Here is a 24,986-nt window from a genome sequence, read left to right as displayed (position 1 = left end):
AATCCACATGAGAATTCCACCAGCAAAGAGGCCAGCAGAGTGAAATAATTACAATGGTGGTCTACAGGGAGTGCTTACTCACCAGTAGGCCTATTTGTGGGATCCAGCTCTTCCTGTCTGGCTCCTGCACACAGCCCCCAATGGAACCTGTATTCAGCTGAGCTGTCAGCTCTTGAGCGGCAAGTGGATCCCGTGGAACTTCCCACAGGCTCCTCCTCCACCAGCCCCCCCTCCTGCTGGTTACTCATAAATTGGATTGATCTGTAAGCCAACAATATACTATGGTTTAAGGCTGCATAGCAATTGTGGTTTGTTGGGGTGAAATAACCCATGGTCATGTGTTTGGATGCCAAGTTGACCCTTTCACTGTGTACCCACTCATGTGAAGGTAGGAGTGAAGCGGGACTGTTCAGGCTGCATGCAGGAGCATGCAGCTTGTGCACAGTATGATTAATAAACCATACTTTGTAGCTTAGTTTTACATACGAATGCAGCTTTGACAGCAAAATGTGTGCATAATCCAAAGCTTCCTTCCACATAACTATCTATCTATAGTATCTGTACCTCACCTTTCTAGTTCTGGTACCTCTCTATTTTTAGTTATTTGGTATTACCCATGACATTACCCACCATCTTCATCTCTCCACATCAAGATTTTTAAAATGAGAAAAGATGAGCAGAAGTTAGACATATTTACCGCAATTATGTTAAAAAAATCATCGTCTCCAAGGGTATCCAAAATGGATGAGACGGTCTGCTTTGCAATCGTCAGGCGGAGTCCTTTCATGCTGCCACTGACATCAACCAAAATGACTACATCTTTAGGAGAAGTTGCTGCCTGGATATACCTAGATCAACAGGGGAGGGAGATGTAAATTGAACTTAAAAAGATTTTAGCTATTTAATTTCCCTGAAAGTTTGAAAGGATGACTGTGACCTACCACTTTCGATTTCTGCAGTCAAATGCAATGACTCCATTTTCGTCTGGCTCCCATTTAATTCCTGGAGTGGGAAGAAATATGGGATTATAGCAAAAATAATTTTATATTTTGGTGTTTGAAAGAGAAGTCTTGTATTTTTATTCACTGCCCAGACTGGCTAAATATTTTTTCTTCAAAATATGATAATTGCAATAGCCACATTGTGGAATTCCTCTCAGCTGACTTTAGAATGAAGACCATTTCCTGTCTTTCACAGGGTGATTAAGATGCCCTAGAACTAGCAGGATGGGACAGTCCTAGGCAAGTCTGTTGTGCCAATGCTCCTCCCCTAAATATACTTGCCAGCAGTGATTACTGTCATTACATCTAATAGTATTACTCACAGGCTGGGTGTCCAGACATTTTGGTACAGATCACTTGACCATACTGAGGTAATGTCTCTGACTTGTGAATCATGGAAAATATGATAATGTACATTATTGTCAATAATAATAATAATCACAAGATCCTCTGTGGCGCAGAGTGGTAAGCGGCGGTAACGCAGCCAAAGCTCTGCTCACGGCTGGAGTTCGATTCCAACGGAAGGAGGAAGTCGAATCTCCGGTAAAAGGGGTCGAGGTCCACTCAGCCTTCCATCCATCCGTGGTTGGTAAAATGAGTACCCGGCATACGCTGGGGGGTAAAGAAAGGCTGGGGAAGGAACTGGCAATCCCACCCCATATATACGATCTGCCTAGTAAACGTCGCAAGACGTCACCCTAAGAGTCGGAAACGACTCGCACTACAAGTGCAGGGACACCTTTACCTTTTTAATAATAATCACTGTCACCATTGCTCTTCACTTGATTTTCAAATCATAATAGAGGAAAAGCATGAACTGCACTCTAATCATGACATTAGGGCTGCAGTTTATAAGATCAATCCATACGCTCATTTTTATCCTTGATCACAACGTAGTTGGAATCCTGCTGGAACCATCCTAGTGGCATGTGGATCTCAGCTGGAGAAAGATCAACCACATTTCCAGCTTGACAGAACTGTGGGAGTTTCCAGTGTTAAAAGCAATGGAAAGTACAGTACAAGGAAGTGACACTTGCCTAGTGAAGGAGTCAGCCGCTAAGAAATGAATTAAACAGAAGTATTACAATGCTTTATTATGGGTTGACCTGTAATGCAGGTTGAAGCAACCCATTTCAGGAAGCACCATTAAAATAGGTAGATATTTCTTGTTTGTAGGTAGTTCAAGTAGCATTACCTGTGGAGGCTGGATTTTATGTATGTTGAAGTATTGAATCTGAACTTCACTTTACCAAACATTTACACCAAATTCAAGATGGCGTCCAATATGACTGCTCTTTTTTCCTTTCCTTTCCTTTTCCTTTTTTTAAAGTATGAAGCCAAATGAGCCTCCTGGCAACCCAAAGGATGAGGGTCTGCCCTCCTAAGGCAGGGGCAAAAATTCTGAAGGGGTTGGAGGAGGATGAGAGAATTCCAAGACAAGGGGTGATTGTGGGCTGTTGTCTTGATGTTACCAATCAATATGTTGGCTGACTTTCCTTTTCCCTTTTAATTACTTACATGTTTTTAACACCTGACTTTGGGCAGCTTAAGAAAAGTTCCCTAGCAGGTGTTTCCCATCAAGAAGCAACAACGGGAAAGGACTCCTGGAACCTATTGCACATATGAAATTAAACAGTATATGAAATTTGCCTGATTACATGGCCGGGTGTGAGGAGGCTGGAATAGAAGAAGGCAAGATATTTTGTTTGGTGCTGCATGTCTTTTGAAAGTATTATTGGCCCCAGTGAAGATGGGATTCCATTTGTGTTCTACTTCAGGTAGCAAAATGTCTTGGTCCAGCCTTGCTTTAATGCAGCCTTTCCCAACCAGTGTGCCTCCAGATGTTGTTGGACCACAACTCCCATCAGCCTCAGCCAGCATTGCCAATGGTCAGGAAAGATGGGAATTGTGGTCCAACAACATCTGGAGGCACACTGGTTGGGAAAGGCTGCTTTAATGTGTGATTTTTAAAAAAACTGAATTGGGATGAATATGTTTTTTAGTGTTGGGCTAACTCTGAGCCAATCTATGTGTACATAAAAGCATGAGATACAGATATCCCAGGATTGTGCCATTTCAGACTGCATGCCAGGAAAGAGCGTCTAGCCTTTTTATTTATTTATTTATTGCATTTATATACCGCCCCATAGCTGAAGCTGTCTGGGTGGTTTACTGATAAGAATGTTTCTAAATGCTCGGAATGTTTGGCATGGGGGCACTCAAACATGTGACCTCTCACTGCATGTTGAAGTGGCATAGTTCCAGGAGGCCTGTAACACATTTTTTTTCCTGAACATGTAGTTCAGTTCTAAGCAATAATTTGGGATTCAACTCTAAGGGTAAAATACACTGGTTCTTAATGCCCAAGGTTCAGGTCAGATCTTGCCAGAACCTAAACCAGATAGGAGGAAGCACCACCGGCCATGTAGGTCCCCTCAGCATGCAGAGAAAAAGCAGAAATGCCAAGAGGGAGGCGTGGGCTTGATGAGGAATCAGAAAGATGAAAGTGGAGGAAAGAAGAAGGAAAGAAACTAGCTTACAGAGTGAGCAGTTTATAGAAACAGACATAAGAGGGTGATGCCCTCTAAAGCAGCATCCAAAGACAGTTGAGAGGAGAAAGGGGGGGGCTCACACATAGATCTGGTAATAAGGAAATAAGAAAGAGAGACTTCAGAGGCAGAATCTAAGACAAAAGGGCCCAGTGACAAGCCTATCAGGAGATTGGTGGAATCTAAGGAAAGCAGGAGTATGAAGCAAGATAACGGACAAGCCCAGGGAAGGAGTCTAGCGATGAGAAGGGTGTGTAAGCTCTTGTGGCAAAGGAGCCATCCAGTATACTCTGAAGTAAGAGTATATTAGTACTCTGATGATCTTCTGGGGGGGGTGGGGATGGATAAGCATAAAGTGTATATAACAGGGGTGAGTTTTTCTGTTGAGGGCCACATTCTCTGGAGGACGGGGATGGAAGGATCTGTCATTTTTGGTTCTCTCAGTTTCCAATTTTTCCAATCTTAAATTCACATTTCTGTAGTAATATGATTTTTTAAAAACCCTAAAAATTCTTCAGCATTTTTGTGCTAATTTCTCCTAATTAACACATTTTGTATGCACCTTTTTGAAAGCAATTTCTCCTAATGCATTTTGTATGTTATTTCCACTAATATGTTTTTATACATACTTTCCCCTAATATATGCATTTATGTAAAGACCTGCATCACAAAATTTGGATAAGTGCAAATTTTGGAGGATGGCTATGTTTCCGTTCTCATATTGTTTCAGAATGTGCAGATTTGATAGATCCAGCTAAATGTGAACTGAATTGAATTTCTCCCCTATCTCTGCTGGATGGTAATCTGTGAGGTCCACATGCCAGCAGTAGGTGAGACCACCCATTTCTTTCTCTTCCTTCCTCTTTTCCTTCCAACCAACCAGCTGCTAGAGGGGAAACAGATTGCTCTTGCCAGAGGTTTGAATTATTATTATATTTATATCCTGCCCTTGCTCCCAAAGGGAGGAAAACTGATGACTTGCATGGGGCTTCCAAAACATGAAATCAGGACAGAGGTTTAGGTAAATCTAGGGCCACTACCTCCCAACCCCAATCTAAACCAAAGTTTCAGTTTCAAAATATACAGGCAAGGCATAACTGTTCATTTGCTTTCATTTTCCATCTGTTGAGCGCTCGCCCATCTCCATGAGCAGCAACCTCTGGAGGCTGAGCAACAGCTATAATGATGGTTTGTCAATTAAGACATAAAGCTAGATCATTTGTCCCCACAAGAACTTTGTGCAGGAAGTCACCAGTAATCTAATTTTTGAAATGAGAAACTGAGGTTGAGGAATAACATTTGCCCATGATAACTAGTGAATTCATAACGGATGCTATATTTGAAGCCGTGTCTCCTCTGTACTTTCCAAGACAAAAAAAGGTAAGTCTAAGTGTTTACAGCATATAAACCCCTTGACTGAAAGCAGCAGATCTTACACTACTGTGATCTAAATTTCTAGTGATTTAATTGCAAATTACTAGAAGGAGGAGTTATCATCTCAAGGTTATTCTATTAACACAGAATAGGATGTTCCAAATGGGTATTTATTGTGGTATTGATGCTCATACATAGAGACTTTTCACAGTGCCCACATTATATTAGCATCAAAACGACAGCCAGTATTATTTCCTCCCACTTAATCTGGTTTTACCCTTTCTGCAGAAAATCCAGTGTTAAAAAAACCTGTTTGCAATGATCAATTCATAATATCTAAATAACCTGTTTACATTCTTAAGCCTCCTGTCTGAAAACACCCATAGGCTATAATAGTAATGCATTTTTCTGTTTGATATAAATGGCTACAAAATAAAACACATTACTGATGGTATCATCCTTTTGAATGAACACCGTTCAAAACAGCCAGCAAAATAAATATTTGACAGAAGAGAAGAAATGGTGGGATCATATTAACTTTATGTAAGAAAGGCAGGAAATAAAGTACTCTAAAATTATGTTTATCATTATTTTCACTTATGTGCTTTTATTGTCACAGCTGCGGAGTCAGAACTACCACAGCCTTAAGTCATGCTTTCTAAATTTCCAAGCAAAATTAAAACTTCCTTTCTATTAAAAATTCAAATGCTGCTGTAGCAGGACAGATATCCTAAGAGTTTCAGCTGTTTCCTTCCTCCAGGGGAAAAAATAGAAATATTTGCTGCCACGAAAGGTTTTAGAGTATATATGGGAGGTAATGGTGTCTCAGCTCAGAACGATTTCAGCTTGGAATGAATTGCTCTGATCCAGAGTAAGGCCAGGAAACCAGTTCATAAGAAGTATCACTTTTGCTGCTGCAGCAACTGATTAAAGGGATTTTTTTCTCCTAGCAATGCCTTGACCTGTGTGCATCTGCTTCTCAGTACAAATAGGTGCAGGAAGAACAGAGGTGTGAGTCAAAAAAAGGGTCAGTTCACTAGAATGCAGCAAGCCAAGAATTTACACCTCTCTTTTCAAAGAGCAGTAATTTACTCCAGCAACAGAGTACTTCACTACTGTACTGTCCACATTGCCACGTTAGGAGTAATGTACTCAGCAGTGTACTGGCAAATTCAGAATTATAGGGGCCGTTCATGATAGTCACAGCCATGCCCCTCCCTCTTTTTTTGCTGCTGGGTTGAGAATGAGTTCCTTATTAATGCCTTCTCTCACAACAACAGACGTGCCTAGGAGCCAATAAGTATGAAAGAAGAGAGTGTTAGTTTCTTCTCAGGGGCTGACTCACCTCCTTTCGCTCAGATTGGATCCAATAAGCAGGAAAGAACAAGGAAGCATGTTAGAAGACTCTTCTTGGTGGCTAACACACTCTCCTTTCATGTTGATTGACTCATAGGATGTTGGAGACACAGGGACCCTGCTGGGACCCTGCTCCAAAAAAAGTAAGGGGTCTAAGACCTTCTGAAATACTAGGTGACTACACCACTGAATGTACCACAGTTCCTTCACTAAAACCAGCAAGTAAAATAAACCAAATAGGCTCTTACTTGGGTGGACTGGGTCTTCTTACCTGGGTACTGCCTAAAAAAGCCCTTTGCACTTCCAAAGTATTGCCAAATAAGGGAAGGGTCACGGTCAAAGTTGTCAACAAACACTTTGTTTAATGATTCGGACCAATAGACTCCATTCACAATAGCAGGATCTGAAAAAGAAGAAATAGAAGGCACGAAAGAGCTTTGGTTGGGCAATTAGCATCCAAGAACATCTTCCATGGCACTTGTAGAAGTGATGTAGTCCAAATTCTGCAAAGGACAGAGGAATGAAGAACAACCTTCTCCTGCATCAGCCTGCTTCATCTGCACTACACATAGAAAGCAGTTATGCCATTGCCCCCCAAATAATCCTGGGAAATGTAGTTTGTTAAGGGTGCTGAGAATTGTTAGGAGACCCTTATTTGCTTCACAAAGCTACAATGCCCAGAGTTCCTTGGGAAGAGGGATTGACTGTTAAACCACTCTGAGTCCCTCCTTCAAGTCCATTTGGCTTCTGAAGAGTCTGTTCTCCAAGTCCACACACCTTCAGTTGTTCATTCTTGCATGTGGAATGCGTCCATCATCAGACCCAGGAGGCTCACCTGCCCCTAATTTGATATCCTTCCAGTGTCAGGTAAAGACCCTTTTTAATTAATCCTGACTTATAGCATGTCAGCTAGTTTTAATCTAATGGTTTTCATTGGCTGCTACGAATTTTGGTCATTCTGCTCAGTTTTTTTTGCTGAACCGCCATTGTTCATTTCTATTTTTATGGCTCTTGTGAGCTGTCCTAAGAGATGTATCAAACTGAAGAGCAGCATCAGAAGGTTTAAATGAATAAACTGAGGAGGAGGGAAGGAAATGGTTTACTCCTGCTTTAGTTGGCAGCCAGCTAACCAGGAACCCTCAGCCAGGAGGAAACCCTCAGGGAGCACTAGAAGGAAACTCAGGACCAGGGTAACAAAATCAGCTATACCAGGCTGGGCAGTATGGACTACAAATGGCTCATGAGGGGAGTTTGCCTCAGTCGAAGAGACAGAGGGGGTTGCTGATTTGTGAGCTGGGTAACAAAGGAAGTCTCTGCCCCTTTGTGAAACACACACACCTGGAGCAAGATTGTAAACAATATGGTGGCTGTCTAAAGAGAGGATATGCTAGATAAAGTTGCAAGAGGTCCCAGGTTCAGTTCCCAGGATCTCCAGGTAGGATTTAGAGAACCCCCTGTGAAACCCTGGAGAGATGCTGCCTGTCAGTGTAGACAGTCCTGAGCTAGATGGACCAATGGTCTGATACAGTATAAAGCAGCTTCTTTTGCTCCTGTTTTATTCCCCCATTGTGCACAAAGAGCCCTCGCTGTCAGATGCCAACAAAACTCAGCCGCCAGCCTCTTGAGCAGTGTCAAATAATAGAGCAGAGAGAGCAACAGGCAGGCAAAATTGTCTCCAACAAAGAAGGGTAGACTAGTGGACTCACTCAGCAACAAAATGCTGGGAGTAAAGAAAGGTTCTAGACATAGGAGCAAAACAGCATGGCATTGGCTTTCCAGGGTCACCTGGTTTCCAGAACCAGGTTTGTGGTGCTATATTTCAGCTTGATCTGCCTGCATTTGCCTTCTCCAAACATTAATGCCAGTGCCGCAAAGACTAAGGACTCTGGTTCAAGCCCTGTGAGGCCTGACACTTACATAAAATAATGCTTCAGCTCTGGGCCTTCTAAGAGAACTTGTTGAAAGATGGGCTACAAATCCTTAAAACAAATTCACTAATAGGCAAAAAAACCCTTGAGGTTTAAGAACACACCAATAGCCAACAGCTATTTCTTTCAAACTTTAAAAAGCAGGGGAATTGGGCAGCTATAGTGAATGCACCAGGGGAGCAGGAGACCTGACCTCCTCTGTGACATACTGTACTGCCCTACAAATTTGTCAAAATGCAAACACAATTTGGGTTGGCCTTTCATAGTGAAATCCACTTCCTGTGTAGCTTGGAAGAATTTGGTAACGTGCTTTTGAGCATATGGTGACTGTGAGAGACCAACCCAAATTGTGTTTGTATTTTTACAATAGCCCTGGTGCATTCACTATAGCTGCCTAATTTCCCTGCTTTTTAAAGTTTTTAAAGTTTCATAGAAATATCTCTTGGCTATAGGTACGTTCTTAAACAGCAATGTTGTTTTTTTCCTATTAGTGAATTTCTCTGCTTTACCTCCGGGAGGTAAGAAATGGGATCCTGTGCAAGTTTACTGAGAATGGATTGATCATTTGTTTGCTTATTGAGTTCAGTGGGATTTACTCCCTTGCAATCATGTTTACGATAGGTGAAACTGACTACAGGGGGATGAGGGAAGAGGAGGAAAGGCAGGGTAGGGGAGAAAGAGCAGAGGGGAGGAGGGGGATGGAAGCAGGCAGGAGGGGAGGAGGAGGGCAGGATTGATCATTTGCATGTTTATTGAGTTCAGTGGGATTTACTCCCATGCAATCATGCTTAGGATAGGTAAAACTGACCGGGGGGGGCAGGAAGAGAAGAGGGAGGGAGGGCTCGAGTGGGCAGGAGAGGAGGAAGAAGGAAGAGGGCAGGGGAGGAAGAATGGAGGAGGAAGGGAAAGGAGAGGGGAAGGAAGGCAAAGGCAGGTCTGATCATGTGCATACTTACTGAGTTCAATGGGATTTACTGCCGTGCAATTATGGTTAGGATAGGTAAAACTGACCATGGGGGAGGAAAAGAAGGGGGAGGGGAGAGGAGAGGGAAGGAGGAAGGGATGGGAAGGAGGTGGAGGGGGAATGACGGGTTTGGAAGGGAAGCGGGAAGAATGAAGGAAGGGGGACGGAAGGGGCAAAAGGGAGGTGATGGGAGGGAGGAGGAGGGGAAGTCAGGTTTGATAATTTGCATGCTTACTGAGTTCAATGGGATTTACTCCCATGTAACCATGCTTAAGATAGGTAAAACTGACCATGGAGGAGGGGGAGAGGGAAGAATGGGATTTGGAGGAGAGGGGGAATGATGGGTTTGGAAGGGAAGCGGGAAGAATGAAGGAAGGGGGACGGAAGGGGCAAAAGGGAGGTGATGGGAGGGAGGAGGAGGGGAAGTCAGGTTTGATAATTTGCATGCTTACTGAGTTCAATGGGATTTACTCCCATGTAACCATGCTTAAGATAGGTAAAACTGACCATGGAGGAGGGGGAGAGGGAAGAATGGGATTTGGAGGAGATGGGGATGGGGAGGGAAGGGGCAGGAGGGAGGGGATAGGAGGGAGGAGGAATGGAGGGCAGGTTTTATTATGGCATGCTTTTTTAGTTCAATGGGATTTAATCCTGTGCAATCATGCTTAGGATAAGTGAAACTGATCTGGGGAAGGGGCAGGGAGGGGAGGAAGAAGGCAGGAATGGGAGGGAAGGAGATTGGATGGGTGGGCACTGGGCAGAGGGAAAGCCCATTGCTTTCCAAAAGGAAAACATTGTGAACAGTATCATTCCTTTTCAGGCTTTCCCCCACCTTTTTATTCTACAGCAGGCACATGTAGTCTCCCACCCAAATTTAAACCAAAGCTGTCCCTGGCCACATCCACACCAGACCTTTATATCACTTTAGACAGTCATGGCTTTTCCCAAAGAATCCTGGGAAGTGTAGTTAGTGAAGGGTGCTGAGAGTTGCTAGGAGAGGCCCTATTCCCCTCATAGAGCTTCAGTTGGAGTGGCTGACTGTTAAACCAGTCTGGCCACTGGAGCTCTGCCAGTGGAATAGGAGTCTCCTCTCAGCACCCTTCACAAACTATACTTCTGAGGATTCTTTGGGAGAAGTCATGACTGTCTAAAATGAAATGAAGGTCTGGTTTGTGTGTGGCCTCCTGATTACCCAAGCCGAACAGCTGTGAGTCTGGCTTTTAGAACACTGACAGTTGGCTGTTACTGAGCATGCCCGGCTTTATGATTGAGTTCAATGATAAATTTCTTAAAGTAATTAAAAATCAGCCAGGCATTTTTTAAACTTTTAAACTGCAGAAAACAAAGGTCAGAGTATGGGGCAAGGTCAGCTGGACAGTGAAAAAAGCTGATAAGAGAAAAATCAACTCATTTGAAATGTGGTGCTGGAGGAGAGCTTTGCGCATGCCATGGACTGCGAAAAAGACAAATAATTGGATGTTAGAACAAATTAAACCAGAACTATCACTAGAAGCTGAAATGATGAAACTGAGGTTATCATACTTTGGACACATAATGAGAAGACATGATTCATTAGAAAAGATAATAATGCTTGGAAAAACAGAAGGAAGTAGAAAAAGAGGAAGGCCAAACAAGAGATGGATTGATTCCATAAAGGAAGCCACAGACCTGAACTTACAAGATCTGAACAGGGTGGTTCATGACAGATGCTCTTGGAGGTCACTGATTCATAGGGTCGCCATAAGTCGTAGTCGACTTGGAGGCACATAACAACAACAACAACAATGGGGCAAGGTCAGTAATAGGATCACAGGCACTCTGTGAACATGGTTGATTTTTAATTAATTTCAACAAATGATGTGAACTCTGACAGAAAAAATGTCCAAAAGGGGTCTGTTTTTCCCTCTCTCTTTACTCTTTGAACTCTTGATTCTCTCTGTTTTGTGTATCACCATGAAAACTTAGAGGGTTGTTAAGCAAGCGTTTCTGAGTTCAGGACTATAAGTTTTGTAAGGTTTTGTTTTGAAATAAGCTTATGTGAAGCATCAGAATGGCATGGGGGGTATTTTCAATTTAACATTGCGGAATGTGAAAAAGCCATGCTGGCTATAGTATACAGCCACTCTAGTGGCTGTATAATGAATGAAACAGCCCTGCCACGCAAAGAATCCTGGGTGCCCTTGGAGTCTGTGGAAGCTTTGGGTCATACTTGTTTTCTACATGGGCTCTTACTACCAGCGCAGTAGTTTGCTGCCACTAACCACAATGGAAGAAGACCATCCTGAATAGCCTAAAATTAAGTGACTTTTTAAAAATTTAGGTATAAATATGTCCATGGGGCGGGGGGAAGACAAATTCTTATAGCACTCCAGCCAGAGCTTTTAAGGATAGTTTCTGAAAATAGCTATTTTTTTTTTAAATTAAAATATCCTAAAATCAATCTGCGAAGCGCTACCTGCTCAGAGAAATACATGCCCGAGCATTCAACACACAGTAGTTCCAATAACTCATGAAGCAATGACTGATCTCAATCTACTTAATTTAATGGGATAATTTCAACACAGTGGAAAAGAGGTGAATTGTTTTCTGTGCTAACATTCATCAAGGAAAAACACTGGCGGGGGTGGAAGGGGAGCAGTGAAATGTCTCAACTATATATCTATGAACTAAGCTTTCACCTAAATATTTATATTTACAAGCACATGCTGTTCGTAAAAACAGAACAGACTTTGAAAAATGTGTATCTTGGAGTGGCATGCTTTTCTAAATATGAGAGGACGTGAAAAATTAAAACCAACAATACCAGAGACATCCTGGGCAAAAACAATAATTGTTCCAGCTGAAATCAAACCCGGCCAAGACAGGTATCATCAGTTTGGAAAGACAAAAACTACCGATGTTTGCTAGTTGCGGCACAACAGTCTTATGAGGAAAAGGTGCTGCCATCTGATCCAACTTGCCAAATATGATCTGCTGCTGTTGATGATAGATGACTTTCTTTAGGAGACGGACGGGGGAGTGTGACCTTGTTGTTTTTGCTTGATCTTTCAGCAGCTTTCGATACCGTGGTTAACGGTATCCTCCTGCACGATCTCCATTAGTTGGGACTTTTCGCAGTCCATGGTATGTGCAAAGCTCTTCTCCAGCACCTCATTTCACATGAGTTGATTTTTCTCTTATCCGCCTTTTTCACTGTCCAACTTTCACATCCATACATAGAAATCGGGAATACCATGGTCTGAATGATCCTGACTTTAGTGTTCAGTGATACATCTTTGCATTTGAGGACCTTTTTTAGTTCTCTCATAGCTGCCCTACCCAGTCCTAGCTTTCTTCTGATTTCTTGACTATTGTCTCCATTTTGGTTAATGACTGTGCCAAGGTATTGATAATCCTTGACAAGTTCAATGTCCTCATTGTCAACTGTAAAGTTACATAAATCTTGTGTTGTCATTACTTCAGTCTTCTTGACATTCAGCTGTAGTCCTGCTTTTGTGCTTTCCTCTTTAACTTTCATCACCTTCTTTATCGGGAGAAGGACAGGGGGAGTGCGACCCTGTTATTCTTCCTTGATCTCTCGGCGGCTTTTGATACCATTGACCATGGTATCCTTCAGGGCCAACACAGAGATGGGTATCAATGGCACTTGTTTTATAGTGTTTCCGATCCTATCTCCAGGGTCATTTTTAGAGAATAGCATTGGGCGATTGTCTTTCAGCCCCTTGGCAGTTTTGCTGTGGGGTGCCGCAGGGTACCATCTTGTCCCCAATGCTGTTTAACATCTATATGAAGCCCTTGGGAGCCATCATCAGGAGATTTGGGGTGAGGTGCCAGCAGTATGCTGATGATACCCAGCTTTATTTCTCTGTAACATATGAATCAGGAGAGGCTGTGCAAGCCCTGGACCAGTGCCTGGACTCGGTGGTGGGCTGGATGAGGGCCAATAAACTGAGTCTGAATCCTAGCAAGACAGATTCCCGAGTTCAGATGATTGGTCAGTTGCCTGCTTTGGATGCCGTCATACTCCCTCTGAAAGAGCAGGTTCATAGTATGAGGGTGCTCTGGGATTCATCTTTGTCGCTAGGGGCCCAGGTGACCTCAGTGGCTAGGAGTACCTTTTACTAGCTTCGGCTGGTAAGACAGCTGTGGTCATTTCTGGACCGGGATAGCCTGACCACTGTTGTTCATGCAATGGTAACTTCCAGGCTGCATTACTGTAATGCACTCTATGTGGGGCTGCCCTTGAGGTTGGTCCGGAAGCTGCAGCAAAACGTGGAGGTGCGAATGCTCACTGGGGCAGGGTATTACCCCGCTGTTGAAAGAATTGCACTAGTTGCCCATTAGCTGCTGGGCCAAGTTCAAGGTTCTGGTTTTGGTGGACAAAGACCTATGCAGCTTGGGACGAGGATACCTGATTATCTTACTCTATGTATACTCAGTCGATCACTGCGCTCTGCAGGTCAGGGCCTCCTGCAGATACCATCTTATCATGAGTTCTGTTTCACACAACATAGGAAGTGGACCTTTAGTGTAGTGGCATCTACCCTTTGGAATTTCCTCCCCCTAAATATTAGACAGGCACCATCTCTGTTATATTTTCAATGCCTACTGAAGACCCTCCTCTTTCAACAAGCCATTTAAATAGACACCTTATCCCAGTCTGTCTCTATGTTGGAATTGCTTTTCAAGATGTTTTTAAAGCTTTTTAAAAAACATGTTTTTAAAAATGTTTTATTTTAATATGTTTTTTAAATGTTTTGTTTTAATATTCTTCAAAGACTAGTTTTATGTTGTTTTAGAGTGTTTTTAGTGCTTGATTTTGCCGCCTTGGGTCCTACTCGGAGGAAGGGCGGAATATAAATTTAATAAATAAATAATAAATAATTCAATGTACAGCAAAGCTTCACCTCTGTCCTCTATAAAAACAGCTCCTCTGAGAGTCATGGAGGTGAGATGGGGGAGAGTTTTTCCCCTCAATGCTTCCCTTTCATGGTATTTCATACATCTCTCCTGACAGTTACTTCAATTTCTTTTAGATAATTATAAATGAGGTAGAATCAATCCATAGTACTTGCACCCTGTACAGGGTGTCTGTGTGTGTGTGGGGGGAATGAAAATGAAAATAATCACCCTGTGACCTCCACCTCCCAATTCACTTTGTTTTGTCACCTATCAGCATTAGTTTTGGTATACCACACATCAAGAAATTCCCTTTGAAATGCACCAGAGGAAATTGTTCCAAATGGTCATATTTGCCAGTGTGGTGCAGTGGGATAGAGTGTTGGACTATGATCTGGGAGACCAGGGTTCAAATCCCCACTCAACCATGAAGCTCATTGGGTGACCTTGGACCTTTGGTTTCTCATCCTAAGCTACCTCACAGGATTGTTGTTAAGATATAGACATTAGAAGGAACTTCTTGACAGTAAGGGCAGTTCGGCAATGGAACAGGGAGGTGGTGGGATCCCCTTCGCTGGATGTCTTCAAGCAGAGGCTGGACAGCTATCTGCGGGAGATGCTCTAGCTGTGGATTTCCTGCTGTGAGCAGGGGGTTGGACTCGATGGCCTACAAGGCCCCTTCCAACTCTATGATTCTATGATTCTATAAAATGGGGAAAGGGGGAGAACAATGAAGGCAAACTTGAGCTCCACAGAGGAAAGATGGGATATAAATATGATAAAATAAATATAATATTTCCCCCATTACATTAATTGTGCTTATTATAGCAATGCAAATATTGATCACTTAAAGAACAAAACTTCACATCAAGGAAATTAAAGTCAAAATGAGGCCCTTAAAAATTAGTCTTGGTTCTCAGGCTGTGGGCGGCTTCCTAGGCTGGCGTAAGACACTTGGCAGGGAAATAGTCTGTGAAGTCCCAAGGAGAGGAGGATCATCCTGTAGCCAATAGACCCTGGGGACATGTTCTTCCTCACCACAGAAAATTAATTGCTATGCTATCCATGGAAGCTGCAGAGAGCTGCAGGGGATTTATGGGAGCTTCTGCCCACAGCAGCTTCTCTGAGTTGCCAGATCACTAACTGAAATTGAAGTACTTGTTCCACAGCTTCATAACATTACATGGTTTGCAGCAGAACTCTTGTGCAGGCGGTTGGAGAAGCGGAGGGGAGAGGAGAGGGTGGGAAATCAGCCTTACCTGTCTTCTTTCTCTCCCAGTTGCACCATGGAAAACAGCTGCCACATTTCCTACCTCAGGAGGCAGTGACCCAAGGTAATCTTTGTCCTTCACATCCACACCTCTGTGGGTTTCCTCTGCTCTGTTCTTTTGCAAAAAATATTTGCCTTTTCTATTCCATTTTGCTACTGGTGCTACACAAGAGAAGCAGCCCACCATTTACCTAACAATGGAAAAGGAAGGCGGCCCTCTCTTCTGTGCTGCTGCTGCTGCTTTAAATGTTGCTGCCAGAGCAGGAGCAGAGGAATGCTTTTTGTGAATGCCACCATTACCACTAGATGTAATATTGACCTCTGAGCAGAATAGGGCTTTTGGAGTGGTGTTTGCTCGCCTGTGGTAAGGTGAGAAAGTAAGGCATTTCCCTCTTGTTGGCACTTTTAGAATAGCTGTAAAGATCCTTCTTTTCAGACAAGCTCATAATGTATTGGAGAAATTACTTAGGGAGTGATATTTTGTTTAATTAAACCCTCTTGTGTATTCATACAGCATAACTGCTTACTTTTTAAATTTCATTATTGTATTTTTATAAACCTGCTTGCTTTATTATTTTGCTGTCACCTACTTTAAGAATTGAAATAACTGAAAAACAGGCTGCATGTTTGAAAATAAATGAAATGGAAACTATTGGCTGGTTTCCTATGAACATTTCAAAATGCAAGTGGAAAAAAGATTACCTAGGGGAGGATAATTTACCTTAGGCCAGTCAATAAATCATTTTCCAAGCCAATGTATGAACACAGCTCTCCCATGACCAAGTCAAGCTCTATATCCTCTGTATTACATCGACTCTTAGAATGACCAGCTTATACCTACTCATCCTGTAGAATATGGCATTCAGTCCTCTGGGTATGTAAGAGATGGTGTTAAAAGCAACAATTAAAATCCTAACCATTTGTCATGATTAGAATATCACAGCAGCTGTTGTATGCAGAAGACTTCACTATGCATTCTATATTCTACTTCTGTGAATTCCTTAAACTAGCACCGCTTTATCTGAAACATTTTCTAAATCTTATGGGTAGTTGGTTAACCTTTGACTATATATATGTGAAATGTGTATATTATTTTGGGAGGAGCAGCAATAATACAAATGCATGGAGTGGGGAGAGAGAATCATTCTCATTCTTTCATGCAGCATAACGGAATCCAGTAACAAGAATCCTTGGCTCTTCTGTCAGTTCTTAAAAAGTGTTTCCTGATTAGCCTTTTGCAGAGAAGCAATAAAAACCAAAAGCTTTCTTTCCTCATCCGTTTGATGCAACAATGTACAATTTGTTTTACTGCCATTTCTGCAGTTGCTATCAAGTTCTTTATTGATATTTAATATAAACAGTGCCTGTGGACAAACAGGTACACTGACAGGAATCTGAAATATAATTGCCAAGGAACAGTCCAAATGCATGTAGCAATTAAGTTGCTGTCATAGATATTATTGACCCTATGAGGTAGAGCTGGGACAAGTGCTGCATTCATTCTGAACAAATGCAATAACATGGAATGTACAAAATGAAAGTCTGCTGATATTTCTGAGCCCTTATTCAATGATGGGCAAAATCCAGGTTTTCACAAGCATTATGAATTGCAAAAAAAATAGGTCTGTCAAAATAAAGTACCTATATTTAGATAATGCACCTTAAATTCCGGTTAGTCTAACTCAAACCCAGATTTGCAGTATCACATGGTCCTTTTTAATCTGGAGTTTTTCTGATAGTGGACTTAAGCACACACAACCAAACACAACCTGCACATCTGTTGCATATTTTTGTTTGAGGCTACTGTGCACTGCAGCAAATTTCACACATTCCACAAAGGGATATACAAGAAAGAGTTGATCTGCTTATGGATTCTAGTAGGGGCTGGAGAGGTGTGAAATAGTGAATCTTCCCCCACATCCCATTCCCAGACAGCTCTTGCCAGCCAGGGCAGAAGTTTGTTTGTTTGTTGTTAAATTTATATTCTGCCCTTCCTCCTAGAAGGAGCCCAGGATGACAAACAAAAACATTGAAAATACTCTAAAACATATTAAAAGTAAACATCTTTAAATGTTTTTGTTTGTTGATTAGGATCGACATTTTTGTTTGAGGATTAGGACTGTACTCTACATTTCTCTCATATCATATATATAAGGTATAATGAGATGTACGTCATATATATGTAAGGCTACCCTTGAGGTTGGTCTGGAGACTGCAGCTGGTGTAGAAAGCAGAATCTAGGTGGCTTGTGGGGGCAAACTACCACCTATACCACCTTGCTTGCTACCAGGCCAAGTTCAAGGTGTTGGCACTAACATAGGGATTCCCAAACTGTGGTCCATGGACCATCAGTAGTCCACAAAGTTTATTCAGGAGGTTCATGGCATGCCCATATAAAATATTCGTAATGATGTTTAACTGTCTTTTTATTGCTTCTTTGATTTCTTATATTTTATTGTATTACAATTTGAACTCTACGCAAGTTGTTTCATATATACAATATGAAAAAATAAAAGAAGTAACAAAAATACAATTAGAAATCATATAGCATCTAGCACAGAACATTACAATGGCTACAATAGGCAGAAAAATCATTAAGTGATCCATCAAGAGCATCAGCTATTTTTATCTGGTATGTGGGGGTGGGAAGTTTGGGAACCACTGTATTAACATGTAGAGCCCTGTACCACTATAGACCAAGTTACATGTGAGCCCATCTTATCCCTTATATAAACAGTAGGTCACCGTAGTCTGTGGGAGAACTTCTCCTTCAAGTCCCTAAAATATCAGACGCCTGCTCCACAGTAACTCAAAGCAGGACTTTTGGTGTAGCTGCCCATTTTGTGGAACAGCATTCCTGTTGAGATACAACAGGTGCCCACTATCTGCACTTTCCAGATCCAACTGAAGACATTTTCATAGAATCATAGAATAGTAGAGTTGGAAGGGGTCTATAGGGCCATCGAGTCCAACCCCCTGCTCAATGCAGGAATCCAAATCAAAGCATTCCCAACAGATGGCTGTCCAGCTGCCTCTTGAATGCCTCCAGTGTTGGAGAGCCCACTACCTCTCTAGGTAATTGGTTCCATTGTCGTACGGCTCTAGCAGTTAGGAAGTTTTTCCTGATGTCCAGTTGAAATCTGGCTTCCTGCAACTTGAGCCCATTATTCCGTGCCCTGCACTCTGGGATGATTCAGAAGAGATCCCAGCCCTCCTCTGTGTGACAACCTTTCATGAAATTGCAGAGTGCTATCATATCTCCCCTCAGTCTTCTCTTCTCAAGGTTAAACAGGCCCAGTTCTTTCAATCTCTCCTCACAGGACTTTGTTTCCAGTCCCTTGATCATCCTTGTTGCCCTCCTCTGAACCTGTTCCAGTTTGTCTGCATCCTTCTTGAAGTGCGGAGACCAGAACTGGACGCAATAGTCAAGATGAGGCCTAACCAGTGCTGAATAGAGGGGAACTAATACTTCACGCAATTTGGAAACTATACTTCTGTTAATGCAACCTAATATAGCATTTGCCTTTTTTGCAGCCACATCACACTGTTGACTCATATTCAGCTTGTGATCAATGACAATTCCAAGATCCTTCTCACATGTCGTACTGCTGAGCCAAGTATCCCCCATCGTATAACTGTGCATTTGGTTTCTTTTTCCTAAGTGTAGAACTTTGCATTTATCCCTGTTGAATTTCATTCTGTTGTTTTCAGCCCAATGCTCCAGCCTATCAAGGTCCCTTTGAATTTTGTTTCTGTCTTCCATGGTATTAGCTATGCCCCCCAATTATGTATCATCTGCATATTTGATAAGCATGCTCTGTACCTCCTCATCCAAGTCATTAATAAAAATGTTGAAGAGCACTGAGCCCAGGATTGAGCCCCATGGTACCCCCACTTGTTACTTCCACCCAGTTGGAGAAGGAACCATTGATAAGCACTATTTGAGTATGATTCTGGAGCAAGCTGTGGATCCACCTGAAGATCGCTAGGCCTAGGACTGAACCCTGCGGTACCTCGCTTGTTACTACCCCCCACGTTGAGAAGTGCTCTTTGAGTACAATTCTGTAGCCAACTTTGGATCCACCTGAAGTTGTTCCATCTAGCCCACATTTAGCTGTCTCATTAATCAGAATATCATGGGGCACTTTGTCAAAAGCTTTGCTGAAGTCAAGATATATTATGTCCACAGCATTCCCACAGTCTACAAGGGAGGTTATAATAATAATAATAATAATAATAATAAACTTTATTTCTACCCCGCCCTTTTTCCAATAGGACTCAGAGCGGCTTACAACTAAAAACAACACCATTAAAACATACAGAGGTATACAATTAAAAAAGAATTGAACTATGAGAAAAATTAAAACCATAAAACATACGTTAAAAACAGCGGACAATTTAAAATAATAAAATATTTAAATATTTAAAATAATAAAATCATATAATATAGTCACCAATCCTATGACACTTAATCCTGCTTGTTCTCTATCCCAAATGCCCGTTGAAATAAAACAGTCTTTACTTGTCGCTGGAAGGACGGCAAGGAGGGAGCTAATTGCACCTCACTCGGAAGGGAGTTCCACAACCTAGGGGCGGCCACCGAAAAGGCCCTATCTCGTATCCGTGTCATATGTACTTGCGAAGGTGTGGGGAGCACAAAAAGGGCCTCACCTGAAGATTTCAAATCCCGGACAGATTCATGTAGGGAGATACGATCTGTCAAATAAACTGGACCTGAGCCGTATAGGGCTTTGTAGGTCAAAACCAGCACTTTGAATTGTGACCGGAAACAAATTGGCAGCAAGTGGAGCTGTTGTAACAGGGGGGTTGTATGGTCCCTGTAACCAGCCCCGGTCAGCATGCTCATCGAGGACCAAATCCTGAATGAGCATCGATTTTCCGTTCACCGACCTGGCATTCACCACCAGCAGTTTTAACCCAGGGGCACTGTCACCGAGACCATCCAGGTTGTTTGAGCAGGAGGACAGTTTGGGGGTTATCAACAATCGGTTACACTCTACCCTTTCTTGATAGCATGGCTGTCTCCCTACTTCATATCTCCCTCTGCCTTCAACAACATTAATGGCAGCCCCTTGGATTCCCTCCTTCACCCCTTGGATCCCCTCCTTTACCCACTTATCCACAAACTTAAATGGCCATCTTACACTAGGGGAGTGGGGCAGAGGCAGTCAGGGAGAAGGAAAGGTATGTGTCAGCCTACAAACATTTGGGGGAGAACACTTCAGAGGAGCTAGCGAAGTTAACGGGACCGGTCTTCGACAACTAGCTGATGACCCCTGTTCTGTATTCTCCAAGTCAGACCAAGATGAGTCGAAACTGGTGTTCAAAGATACCCTATGAGAACAAACAATAGACAGGGTAGGAGTGGAATGAACAGTCTCAATATAGTTCTCAGATGAAAAAGGATTTAAAATAGCCGTGGTATCGGGCATTGCTCTGCTGGGATCATTCTGCTTGAATTTACTATTAAAATTGGACAAGTTCGTGAGGGTATCTTTCAAAGATGACAAACGGTTCAAAATCTCATGTTGTTCCTTTTTAGGTAACACCCCAAAACTGTTGATGAGTAAAACTTCTTCTGGGCAGTAGTTCCCAATGGTCGAGGTCATAACGTTCTGGGAGAGATTTACCCGCTCCAACTTGTCCATTGGGTTTAATACATCTGGAATAGGCGAGTCAGAGTTTTCAGTTGTTACAGTCAGAGTGGGGTTAAGGCAATTGGCAGGTGCTCCCATTTGAAATTCCTCCTTTTCCGAGATTGGGGGAGCAAAGCGGGTCTCCTTCCTGTGAGAAATCAATGAGATGATTTCATTACCCAATGAGATGGGATTAGTTTGGCAGGATTTGTTCTTCATAAATCCATGTTGGCTCCTAGTAATCACTGCATTGTTTTCAAGGTGCTTACAGATTGACTGCTTTATAATCTGCTCCAGGGTTTTTCCAAGGATTGATGTTAGGCTGACTGGTCTGTAGTTCCCCGGTTCCTCCTTTTTGCCCTTTTTGAAGATAGGGACAACATTAGCTCTCCTCCAGTCATCCAGCACTTCACCACTCCTCCATGATTTCGCAAAGATAATAGACAGCGGTTCTGAGAGTTCTTCAGCCAGTTCCTTCAATACTCTAGGATGCAGTTTATCAGGCCCTGTCAATTTGAACTCATTCAAAGTGATTAGGTATTCCTTGACCGTTTGTCTGTCAAGCTCAAGCTTCAATCCTGCCCCTTCTACTTCATGTTTCCCGGGAGGGTCACAGACCCTTTTTTGGGAGAAGACTGAGCCAAAGTAGGAATTGAGCACTTCTGCCTTTTCTTTGTCATCTGTTATCATTTTGCCATCCTCATTGAGTAGCTGTGGCACCATTTCTTTTCTCTTTTATTATGGACGTACCTGAAGAAAGCTTTTTTGTTGCTTTTAGCATCCCTTGCTAACCTCAGCTCATTCTCAGCTTTAGCCTTCCTGACACCATCCCTTCAATTCCGTGATACCTGCCTGTACTCATCCTTTGTGGCCTGGCCTTCTTTCCACTTCCTGTATGTGTCCTTTTTTGTTTTCAGGTCATCTCTAAGCTTTTTGTGAAGCCACATTGGTTTCTTCTGCTGTTTCCCCCCTTTTTTCCTTGTTGGAATTGCTTGCCATTGCTCTTTTAGAATTTCCTTTTTTAGAAACTCCCACCCATCTTGGACTCCTTTTCTCATTACAATTACTTACAATTGTTCTGAGTTTAATGAAATCAGCTTTCCTGAAGTCCAGGGGGTGTGTATGGCTACTCTCAGCTTTTGCTTCTGTTAAAATCAAGAATTCAAGTATGTTGTGGTGACTTTCCCCCACAATTCCCATAGCTGTCACTTCATCCACCAAATCATCTCTATTGGTTAGAAACAAGGCCAGGATAGCTGATCCTCTGGTTGCTTCCTCCACTTTCTGTAGGAGAATGTTATCTCCAACACAAGTCAGAAATTTCTTGGAGGGGCCGTGTTTGGCAGAATTTGTCTCCCAACAGATATCGGAATAATTGAAGTCCCCCATTACTACTACATCATGACTCCTCGAAACATTGGCAATTTCCTTTTCAAAAGTTACATTCTCGTCTTCTCCTTGATTGGGTGTTTGGTAGCAGACTCCAAGCACCACATTCCTTTTATTACTTGCCCCATTAATTTTAATCCAGATACTCTTGGTGGAGCTACCAAGCTCATTTTCCTGAATTTCTGTGCAGATATATATTTTTAACATTTAGCGTGACTCCACGTCCCTTTTTATTCCTTCTTCTCCTTTTTGAACAAGTAATATCCTTCAATTGCTGTATTCCAGTCATGGGAGTCATCCCACCAAATATTGACAAGCTTTCCCAGATGAATGGATACATTTCTGTCATGAGTGTCTACTTTGTATTGTTTAGAAATATATTTGTTGATATTTTTGTGCTGTTTTTAACTGTTTGTAGCTATGAGTGGAAGATGATCAATTAATGATATATATGCCTGACATGTAATCAGTCCCCTTAAAAAGGGGAAAACCTTACAAACTGGGGCTACATATTTATGGCTGTATGCACATATTGCTAAAGTTGCATGTAACTAGAACGGAAGCATTAGCACTGTATTTTCTAAACTGTTGGGAGAATTAAGCAAGGTGTTAGAAATATATTATTTTCAATCCAACGTACAATATGAGCTTTAACTTGATCTGTTACTAGAACTGGAATTAATCCCCAGTAAATGGAATTCGGACTGCAACTTTAGTCTGCAGTCTAGAACTGCAAGGAATTCTAGATTTCCTGTCTTTCAGAGGAAATAACTGATACCCACCGAAATAACGTGCTGAGCTTTTGGCTGTGTGTACTGCAATCTCAATCTGCAAATATTTTAATACTACCAAGACACAGAATACCGACAGTGGCTTCTTTCTGGCTATCAGCCAGCCGCTCACTTTTGCAATTAAGTGCTCACGAGTGATCTATTTGCTTGAGGATTACAAACTGAGAAGCACATTCATGCAGCAGCAACAACAAAATCCCGTTCCATTCTGTGAACTGATGTGAACTGGAAAAACTGTAACTTGACATTTTCAGTTCACAAAAGGGAAGGGATGAGTTGGTTGCTCTCATGCTGCTCAAGCAGCTATTTGCAGAAGTAAATGATGGCTAATAGCTAGGACTGACTCAGTGTTTTATTCCAAGAATGTCCAAACTTTAGGCTTGTCATATCTACTCTGTTTTTTGTTTTACCACTTGGGTTCTACCAAGACCAAGGTGCAAAAGACATGATTAGAATGAAAGAACAGTACTTCTGAGCACGTTGTGAGCCTAGGAATTTGTTTTCAATTCCAGAACTGAACTGAGCTCATAGAAGTCCTTCCACACTATTGGTTAGTTTTCTTATTTAAGCATCAGAATCTAAGCACAGTAGAACATATTTGCAATGCATGACTCAGCCCTGAAAATGTGAAGTAATAAACTCTGCTGATGTGCAGAGTACATCACACTAGTGAGTAATCACAAATAGCCTCTTGTCTGGTATTACGGAGGATTCCAAATTTGGGGAAGGATGTGGAGTCAATCAGAACAATATCCAGACAGGATATTGCTTTACCATAGCAATACTTTTGGATTAGGATTGGCTGAGTGGTGCAGACAGCTGAATGGCCAGAGAATAGGAGACTGACAGAAATGTTTCCAGGAGCTTCTTGGAGTTCAAATGGAAGAATAAAATGTATGTGTGACAGGAAAAAGTTTGTGGTTTTGAAAAAAAAAATTGAGTGGGAGGAATAAAATTGCTTGACATTCTCCTTGGGATAGCTATGCCCTAGTAGCTCTAGTACAAAAGCCTCCACTGAACAGCACCTTGGATTCTGTTGGGATCTGGAGTGCTTTCAAATCGGAGCAACCTGCAGGGAGGGATGGCATCCCACACCTGGCCATCCAGCAGTGCTGTCACTGCCACTGACCAGGAGCAGCAAGGCAGTGGGAGGTCAGCGCTGTGCGGATGCACCAGTGAAGTCAATCAACCACTGCTGCTTCCAAACATGGAAGATTTAGCAGAACCTGATTACAGGTCTTCTGCTGTAAACTGTAAGTGAAATAGCAACTCTGCTTTCAGGCGTCTAACAGTCCTAGCCATGTGGGCAGTTCCTCTTTCTCCTCAAATGTTGGAAGGGAAACAAATTTCCTTGGGATCATTATTTGGGGGGAAGAGTTAAATTTGTCCTCTCCCCCTCACTGCGCTTCCAATCAATTATGCTTCCCACTGCATGGGAGGGGGGTAGAAATTGAAATAAAGGCAATGCTGTTTAAAAAGATTTAAAGGATTTGAGTTGGTTCCTAGAGAGGAGAGATGAATCACTGGGATGAAAATGGCTATAGGAAATGGCTAGAGCAGGGACTTCCAAAATGTGGTCTGTGGACCACTGGTGGTCCACTAGCTTCATTCAGGTGGTTCATGGCATGTCTGTAATAAGACAATTAAATCATACAGTATGTAGCATAGTGCATTACAATTGGTACAATAGGCATAAAAATCATTAAGTGGTCTGCTAAGACCGTCAGCAATTTTCAAGTGGTCTGTGGCAAAAAAATGTTTGGGAACCACATTTCTAGAGCCATCAATAAGGCCAGGCAAAATAGCTG

At 42.3% G+C, this 24,986-nt stretch overlaps 1 protein-coding gene across 8 annotated transcripts in view; it reads right to left on the bottom strand.

The window, feature by feature from the left end:
- CACNA2D3 (calcium voltage-gated channel auxiliary subunit alpha2delta 3) overlaps positions 1-24,986 on the bottom strand; it is a 1,117,495-nt gene that overhangs the window by 647,523 nt on the left and 444,986 nt on the right. For all 8 annotated transcript variants that reach the window (XM_061618250.1, XM_061618247.1, XM_061618248.1 and 5 more), the window contains exons 6-8: positions 6,552-6,683; positions 942-1,002; positions 698-848 (exon numbers count right to left, since the gene is read on the bottom strand). In XM_061618250.1, coding sequence (XP_061474234.1) covers positions 698-848; positions 942-1,002; positions 6,552-6,683 — 344 coding nt within the window. The remainder of the gene's footprint in view (positions 1-697; positions 849-941; positions 1,003-6,551; positions 6,684-24,986) is intronic.

This window comes from Rhineura floridana, chromosome 3 (genome assembly GCF_030035675.1).
Source record: "Rhineura floridana isolate rRhiFlo1 chromosome 3, rRhiFlo1.hap2, whole genome shotgun sequence".
Lineage (NCBI taxonomy): Eukaryota > Metazoa > Chordata > Lepidosauria > Squamata > Rhineuridae > Rhineura > Rhineura floridana.
Note: the sequence above shows the minus strand (reverse complement) of the source record. Positions and strands in the feature narration are given on the sequence as shown.